The 7,490-nt window shown below is 53.9% G+C and overlaps 1 protein-coding gene across 1 annotated transcript; it reads right to left on the bottom strand.

The window, feature by feature from the left end:
• Positions 1 to 461: 461 nt before the first annotated feature.
• On the bottom strand, positions 462 to 4,045 carry REX1BD (required for excision 1-B domain containing). The gene is made up of 5 exons (XM_027853219.1): positions 3,915 to 4,045; positions 2,656 to 2,738; positions 2,258 to 2,462; positions 1,905 to 1,993; positions 462 to 794 (listed from the first exon to the last, which is right to left on the bottom strand). Exons 1-5 carry the CDS (start codon positions 4,014 to 4,016, stop codon positions 722 to 724), a joined length of 552 nt encoding a protein of 183 aa, XP_027709020.1. The 5' UTR covers positions 4,017 to 4,045; the 3' UTR covers positions 462 to 721.
• Between the last annotated feature and the right edge of the window lie 3,445 nt (positions 4,046 to 7,490).

Below are 7,490 nucleotides of genomic sequence, written 5' to 3'. Positions count from 1 at the left end.
GAGGGCTGCACCTGAGGACAAGACCTCCTCCATTTCTTCTGGCTCTGGGAACCACAGATTCGCCCGGGGTTAGGGAGGGCCTGAACCAGAAGCAGGTCATGGAGGAACGGGACAGCCCAGGAGGAGCACAGCAAAGCTGAGAGATCGGCCCTGCCCCAGCCGCCATGGGATGCGTCCTGGAGCTTTGCTGCCCCATCCCCCATCCCCCATCCCCCATCCCCAGGCCGGCCATCAAACCCAATCCTGATGCTCACCCGGTGACCGTAGGCCAGTCACTGGCCTGCTTAGAGACCTACAATTTTCCTCCACTGTGAGATAAAAGGCTTGGCCTCATGAGCCTCCCAAGTGGAGTCTGTTCTAAATCCATGCCCCCTCGCCCCTCTACTACGCTTGACGTGTGAGCTGAAGATCCCCACCTAGACTTGCAGTCAAATCCTGAGGAGGAAGAAAGAGAAGAGGGGGAGAAAGGAGAACATTTTATTGTGGCCAACAGATGGGACCAGTAGGAGCCCGATGGGGACGTTGCCCTAAGGGCCCGAAAGAGATGGCCTCCTCCCCCGGCAGGGCAACGTCCTGGAGCGCTCCCAGGGAGGACCACCTCCAGAAGGGGTGAGGGCCCTCAGCAAGCCCTCCCATCCCCCAGCCCGGAGACTGGTGACCCCAGAGGAGGCCGAGGGGCGCCTCTCTTTCCAGCGTTTCCCATCTCCCTCAGGGCCAAACATCACTCAGCCTCTTCCGAATCATACTTCAGGTCCTGGACAATCTCACTGATTACCTCCATGGTTTTAATTATCCTACAAGAGCGGATGGAAACTATAAATAAGATCCAGATGGATCGAATTATCCCGACCGTGCAGCTCAAGAAGGCCTGTTTATGAAACGCTCGGCCCGGAGAAGGCGACTGAGCCCTCTGCAGGGTGGTAGCGCTAAGCAGGCCTGCCCGCCAACCCGCCCACACCACCCTGGAGCCATGTGGGCCTCCTTCAGCCCCTCATTAGGCAGGGCATCCCAGCCCTGAGCGGGGTTCGGGGGGCACAGAAAGGCCGTGGGCATGCAGGGGATGGGGGTGGTGCAGGGCTGGGCCGGAGGAGGCAGCTGGCTTTCTAACTCTGCAGAGGGTGAGAGAGCCGTGGCCCCAGCACCCGCCCTCCCTGGGCTGCGGGCGTTGCCCAAATGGTGCCCCGGCCCCCAGCCCACCAAGTCAGTGGCATGTGAGATGCAAGGAGGAAGGAGACAGAGAAGAGACAGAGAGACACAGAGGAGGGGCAGCAACATTGCGAAGAGGGAGGTGAAGAGAGGCGGGAGACAGACTGGAGTAAAACTAAGAGCCAGAGCCAGGAGAGCGATGTGAGAGAGAGAAAAGAGATGAGACAAGGGCTTGAGGAAGGACAACTACACACAGGGATGGCAGGGAGACCCCCAGAAAGAAACAGAGAGATCCCCTGGGGCAGAGAATGAGGGTAGAAGACCCCCAGAGTGGAAGTGCTGTGGGCATTTAGGAGCAAGAGTGTGAGGAAGGAATCCAACACAGCCCCCCAAGGAGGACTGTGTGTGTGTGTGTGTGTGTGTGTGTGTGTGTGTGTGTGTGTGAAGCACATGAAGGTTAGTGATTCTGAGTGTGATGAGGGGGAGAGTGTGTACATGTGTGTGTACAGAGAAGTGTGTATATGTGTGACTCAGTTTCTATATGTACAAAGAGCACACATGACTGTGTACGTGTGTGTGTGTTTGTGTGTATACATGTTCATAAGGGACAGATAAAGGGAGGGGAGGAGGAAAGAAGGGAATGCCCAGGGACTGAGGGACATGTCAGGCCTCTTCCTCCCCTCCCAGCCTTCCAGCCTCCCTCCATAGGCCTGGACCAGCTCAGGCCTGCCTCCCCAGTGCAGCAGGTTGGCCCCCACCTCTGGCGCAGTTCCTGAACCTCCTCTCTGGGGGCTGCAGCCCCTGGCTCCTCTTGGGCCTTCTGCCGGGCCAGCTGTAAAGCCACTGTCTGGTGGGGGGGAGAGCTCCCTGAGTTTTTGCCCAAGGACACTCTCCCCATGCACACCCACACCCGCCTGCCTGGCCCCTTGCCCACCCCAGAGGAGTCTAGGGATAGAACCTCGGGCCTGGTCAGTAGGAAGGGGGCCCAAGGACGGTGAAGGACTAGATGAAGTAGGGTTAGGCAGAGGCCAAGGGTATGAGGGTACAGGGGGTGTGCAGAAGGGCTGAGCCAGAGCCCGTAGACACGTGGGCTGGGGAGGAGAAGGCTGACCAGCTCCAGTCGCTGCTGCTCCTGGTCCTGCAGACGGGCCAGGTGCTGGGCGAGGTCAGGCCGCCTGTGGGTGTCCCTGAGCCGCTCCTGGATGGCCAGCACTTCTCGGGAGATGCTGGCAAAGGCCTCGGTCACCTCGTGGACCAGCTGCCGGTAGCGAGGGAAGTCATAGTGTGGACCGCTCCTCAGGTAGGCCTGGTGACCCCTGTGAGAGGGTGAGGGGGTCAGGCTGAGTCACAGGATCTAACCCAAGCCCCCTCATCTCATGGAGGGGGAAGCAGGGGCCCAGGCAAGCTAAATCACTTCTGCCTCTCTGCATTTCAGCCTCCAGTTCCCTGGCTCTTGCTCCTCAGCATCAGCCCCAGGCCCTCCCCAAAGACCCCCTGACCCTCACTGACTGGTCCAGGAGTCCGAAGGCCTCAGAGCGCTCCGCCTGCAGGTCTTGAAGCTGCAACAGTAGGTCCCGCACTAGGACTGGGCTCTGCAGGGATGAGGAGGAGGGAGGAATGGGGGTCTCTGACCAGCGCCCGTGGACCCATTTCACAGAGGGTTAACCCAGGGAGGTGCAGTGACCGTGGGAAGGCTCTGTCTCCTTCCCTCCTACCCCCCATCGAGGGCCTCAAGAACAGGGATCTTCGAAAGAAGGATTCAGCCTAGGGAATCTGCCTGGAGCAGGGGTGACAAGGGCAGTGGGTGGGGGAGGCAGGGGGCCCTAGGGCAGGGGTCTTAGAATGCCCCATCCCAGACAGGATCCTTGGGAAAGGGGGGAGCAGGATGCCAATGGTCTCAATGGCCCTGAGTGGGGACACCCCACAGTGTAAGATCAGAGATCTAGAGCAGAGGGACCTTGTCTAGTCCAACATCCTCATTTCACTGAGAGGGAAACTGAGGCCCAGAGAAATAATTAACTTGATCAAGGTCACACAGTCATGTCACAGATGGCATGAGAATTAAGACCCAGGAATGAAGGCTCAGCACTTTTTCCACAGCAACTCCAGCTGCTGGGGGAGCTGGAAAGCGCACGGGGCAAGAGATGGGCTGGGGGGCCAGGAGAAGGGAAGGCAGGTGTGCTGATGGGCAAAAGGAAAGCAAGCCACTTTGCAAGGAGCGTCCACTGGGGGGCGCCAGAGGGAAGGGGTCGGAGGAAGAGCTCAGGCAACAGCCACTGTGGGGAGCCAGAGAGAAGATGCGCACAGGGACTCAGGCAGAGGAGAGGGGTCGGAGGAAGAGCTCAGGAAACAGCCACTGGGGGCGCCAGAGGGAAGGGGCGAGTGGGCGGAGCTCTAAGGCAAGGGAGAGCCAGAGGGAAGGGGAGCTCGGGGGCTCTCGGACAGCTGCCACTCGGGGGCGCCAGAATGAGGGAACGGATGGGCGGTGCTCTCAGGCAGGGGAGCACCAGAGGGAAGGAGCTGGAGGTGGATATCAGGCCGCGGCCACTGGGGGGCGCCGGAGCCCTGGGGCGGGAGGGCTGGGGGGGGCGGTTCCCAGGCAGGGGAACTGGGGAGGAAGAGTCCCAGACAGGCCATCCCCGCACTGTGTGCGCGCCCCCCCCCCCCCCCCCCCTACCCGGCGGCGGGGTTCCCCCCCCCCCCCCCCCCCCCCCGCCAGCTCCACTGCCCTGCCCTTCCCTCCCCTCCGCTTCGCCCCACTGGCTCACCCCGGCCTGGGCCGGCTCCTCGGGCTCCGGACCGCCCGCCCCTCCGCCTGGCGACGCCGGAACTTCTACCTCGGCACTCGCTCCCGGCATGGCAGGCCCCATAGAGGCCGCGGCTCGTCCCGGCCCGGCCAGCCCCGTCAGACTCCGCCTGCGCCCTCTGCAGGGTGGGAGGACTCACGAGAGGCTGGCACGGTTGGGGCCAAAGGTCATCTGGTCCAACCCCCTCCACCCCCGCCGAGGGCTGGAGCCGCCCGCCGGTCACCCGAGGGCTCCACCCAGTCCCGCCCTCCCATAACCTCCTCTGTTCACAAGAACCTAAACATTCATGTGCTCACTCTCCCATGAGTAATAATAATAAGCCAACGTTTACATTACGCTTTTAAGGTGTGCGAAGCGCTGCCCATAGTTTGCTTCGCTGGATCGTCACAGCAACCCTGGAGGGGGGTGGGGGTGGGGGTGGGGTGGGGGATGGGTGGAATTATTATCCCCATTTTACAAACGGGGAAACAGTCTGAGACGTTAGGTTAATTGCTCAGGGCCACACAGCTATTAAGCATCTGAAGAATTTGAACTCAGGTCTTCACATATTTTAAGACCAACACTATCCACCACAACAGGTTGTTGGTCACACATTCTAATGCTCATGTGTTCTTCTTTCTACTCTCAGATTCTAACACTGCTTGGCACATGTAAGGGCTTAATAAATTACTGATCAGTCAAGATATTACTAAGATATGCACCAGTAAATGAAAGAATAGGGAAGGAGGAAACAAGCACTTATTAAAGTGTCTACTATTTTCATTGTGCTAGGCATCTTGCAATTATCTCATCTGATCTTCACAACAACTCTGTGAGGTAGGTGGGATTATTATCCACATTACAACTGGGGAAACTGAGGCAGACAGAGGTTAAATGGCTTGCCCAGGATTGTATAGCTAGTAAGGGTTTGAGGCTAGAAATTCAGCTCTCCCATACTCCAGGCCCAGCACTCTAGCCAAGCAATCAATCAACATTTATTGAGCACCTACTATGTGCCAGGTACTGTACTAAAAAGCTGCTATCCATTGAACCATCTAGCTACCTTCAACAGTAAACAGTAAATCTGGAATTTGAACTCAGTTCCTGAGTTCATTTCATGCCCTCCCTCTCTTCCCCTGCCCCCTACACAATGGTGCTTTTTTATGGTTCTCAGAAAACAAGGTGTTTAGTCCCCTTACTTTACAGACGAGAAAACTGAGGAACAGATTTGACAGCACCCAGCACAGGGACTGGGAAACGATAAAAAGAAAATGAAAATTAGAGGGGTTGTGGGCAAACAGGTAATTTCACTGTTGGAGTTATGAGCTGGTCCAGCCATCCTGAAAAGCAATTTGGAACTGTGCACAAAAGTTATGAAACTGTGCACACCTTTTGTGCCCACAGAGGTCAAAGGAAGAAGAAAAGGATCCAGACATACAAAGAGATTTCAAGTGGTTCTTTTTGTGATGGCAAAGAACTGGAATCCAAGGAAGTGCCTATCAACAGTGAATGGCTGAAAATGTTCTGGTATATGACTGGGACAGAATTTTTTGGTAAGAAATCACAAAGGGGAAAATTTCAGAGAAACTTAGGAAGTCGTGTATGAACAGATGCAAAGTGAGCAGAACCAAAGAATATACAATACCACAGACAGCAATGTAGATATTTACAATAAAGACTTGAGAGCACTGATCAATGCAATGACCATCTACAACTCCAGAGGACTCATTAATAAAGCATGCTGTCCACCTCCTGACCAAGAGCTGAAGAACTCAGAATGCAGACTGAGATCTTTTTTTTTCCTTTGGACATAGCTAATACTGGAATTTGTTTTGCTTGATTATATGTATTTATGACAAGTGCTTTGTTTTTTCTTTCACAACAAGGGGATAGGTAGGAAGGAAGCTTATTTTTATTAGAAAAAAATTTTAACTAAAAATTTAAAATGCTTGATGATTGGTCGATTGATTGCCCAAGTTCAGCCATCTCTTCTGCTGGGCTGGGATAATGTCTCAGTTCACACCTTGAGCAAACAAGTGGAAGAGAAAGGGCTCTGAACTTAGAATTGGGAAATCCCCGACTCAATGTGTGACCTTAAACAGGTCACTTTCCACACCTCTAAAATCTGAATTATCCTACTCCTGCCTCTTTCACAGGATGGTTATGTGTACATTAAATCAAACAAGCAATTATTAAGCACCTACTGTATACCAGACACTATGCTGCTATGTGCTGGGAATACAAAGAAAGGCAAAGTCCCTGTCAAGAAACACATTCTAGTACAGGCAACAAATAAATAGGTACCCATGGATTAGCAAAAGATGCAAGATGGCCTAGTAGAATAAATAAGAATTGGACTGGGCATTAGGATACCTAGCTTCACATTCTGGCTCCAATACCTACTAGAATTTTGTGACTGGGAGTAAGCCACACATAAAATTAACCTTCATAAAACTGTTTCCTCATCTACCAATACTCAGACTTGTCTTTTCCTCAACATGGGAAAAGTAGTGGAAGTTGAGTGACTTGCCCAGGCTGTTCTGTCGGAGGTAGAATTTGAAACCAGTTCTTCCTAACTTCCAACCCAACCCCTTATCCACTAGGCCAGTGGTGTCAACCTCAAACAGAAAATGGGGGCCCCTAAACTGTACAAAAAAGTCAAGGGTCACATGTTGACTTAGAAAACCACACACACGGACATGGTCTGTTGCATGTTACGCTTTAACTTGCCTTCATTCCCTCAGGAAGCAGCACTAGGCCACACATCCGCCATGCTAGGTAACAATGGCACTACCAACTCCACAGATCCACCGTGATCAAAAGGCTCCATACGGATCCTACCACCAAAGGGCTGTACACGTGCTCCCCAGGATGTGGCCACAGGTCTTAGCATTATTTTCCAAGTTCAAGTCAGACCAATAGAGCTAGAAAGGATCAAGGGCAAGTCCAACCCCTTTGTGTCACAGATGAGGACAGTGACTGGCCTGTAGATGCAGGACCGGGAACCCGGATCTTTCAGTTTCCCCGTTTCAATGGGAGCTGCTGGCCCCATCCCTTCAGTGTCTATTGGACTTCCTCATAGCATGACTTGGATCCCAGGGCTGTCACTAAATATGGCACAGAAGCCAGAGCTCAGCCTGCTGCTCTTGGCATTGAGAACCTAGGTCTCTGGAAGGTTCAGCTGAAGGACTTTTTTATCTGATGGCAGTCTCCCCCAGTGACCTACCCAGTGTCCCACCCAGTGCCCCAGCAGCACATCCAAGCATGGAAAAGGCTCATAGTTGGGAGGGCCCCAACTGGCATTTCCATTTCCTGATGATTAGGGCTGTCCCAAAGGGGAATGGATCCTTCTCAGGTCACCTCTTCTCCACCAATGAAGCCTTCAAAAAGGGACTGAACAAAGACCACTTACAACATCATAGAAGGAGTCTTACTCGGTATCAAAGGGCCTGGTATCCTCTGACAGTGTTAATAAACCAGCACCTGTGCACTTCTGCATGCTAGGCACTATGTCAAAGAATCCAGCTTGTTTTATCTGATGCAAGGTTTGTTTCCAGC

The sequence above is a fragment of the Vombatus ursinus genome, unplaced genomic scaffold (genome assembly GCF_900497805.2).
Source record: "Vombatus ursinus unplaced genomic scaffold, bare-nosed wombat genome assembly UNPS02009918.1, whole genome shotgun sequence".
In the NCBI taxonomy this organism is placed as follows: domain Eukaryota; kingdom Metazoa; phylum Chordata; class Mammalia; order Diprotodontia; family Vombatidae; genus Vombatus; species Vombatus ursinus.
The sequence above is the reverse complement of the archived record's forward strand: the minus strand, read 5'-3'. Positions and strand labels throughout refer to the sequence as shown.

Bases quoted from the DNA above. Each gene is read 5' to 3' on its own strand.
- REX1BD (XM_027853219.1), bottom strand. From the start codon at position 4,016: ATGGGGCCTGCCATGCCGGGAGCGAGTGCCGAGGTAGAAGTTCCGGCG. The intron at 2,463-2,655 runs GTCAGTGAGGGT...ACCCTCTCACAG, and splicing joins GCCTTCGGACTCCTGGACCA to GGGTCACCAGGCCTACCTGA. The intron at 795-1,904 runs GTGGGGGCCAAC...CCGCTCTTGTAG, and splicing joins GTTCAGGAACTGCGCCAGAG to GATAATTAAAACCATGGAGG.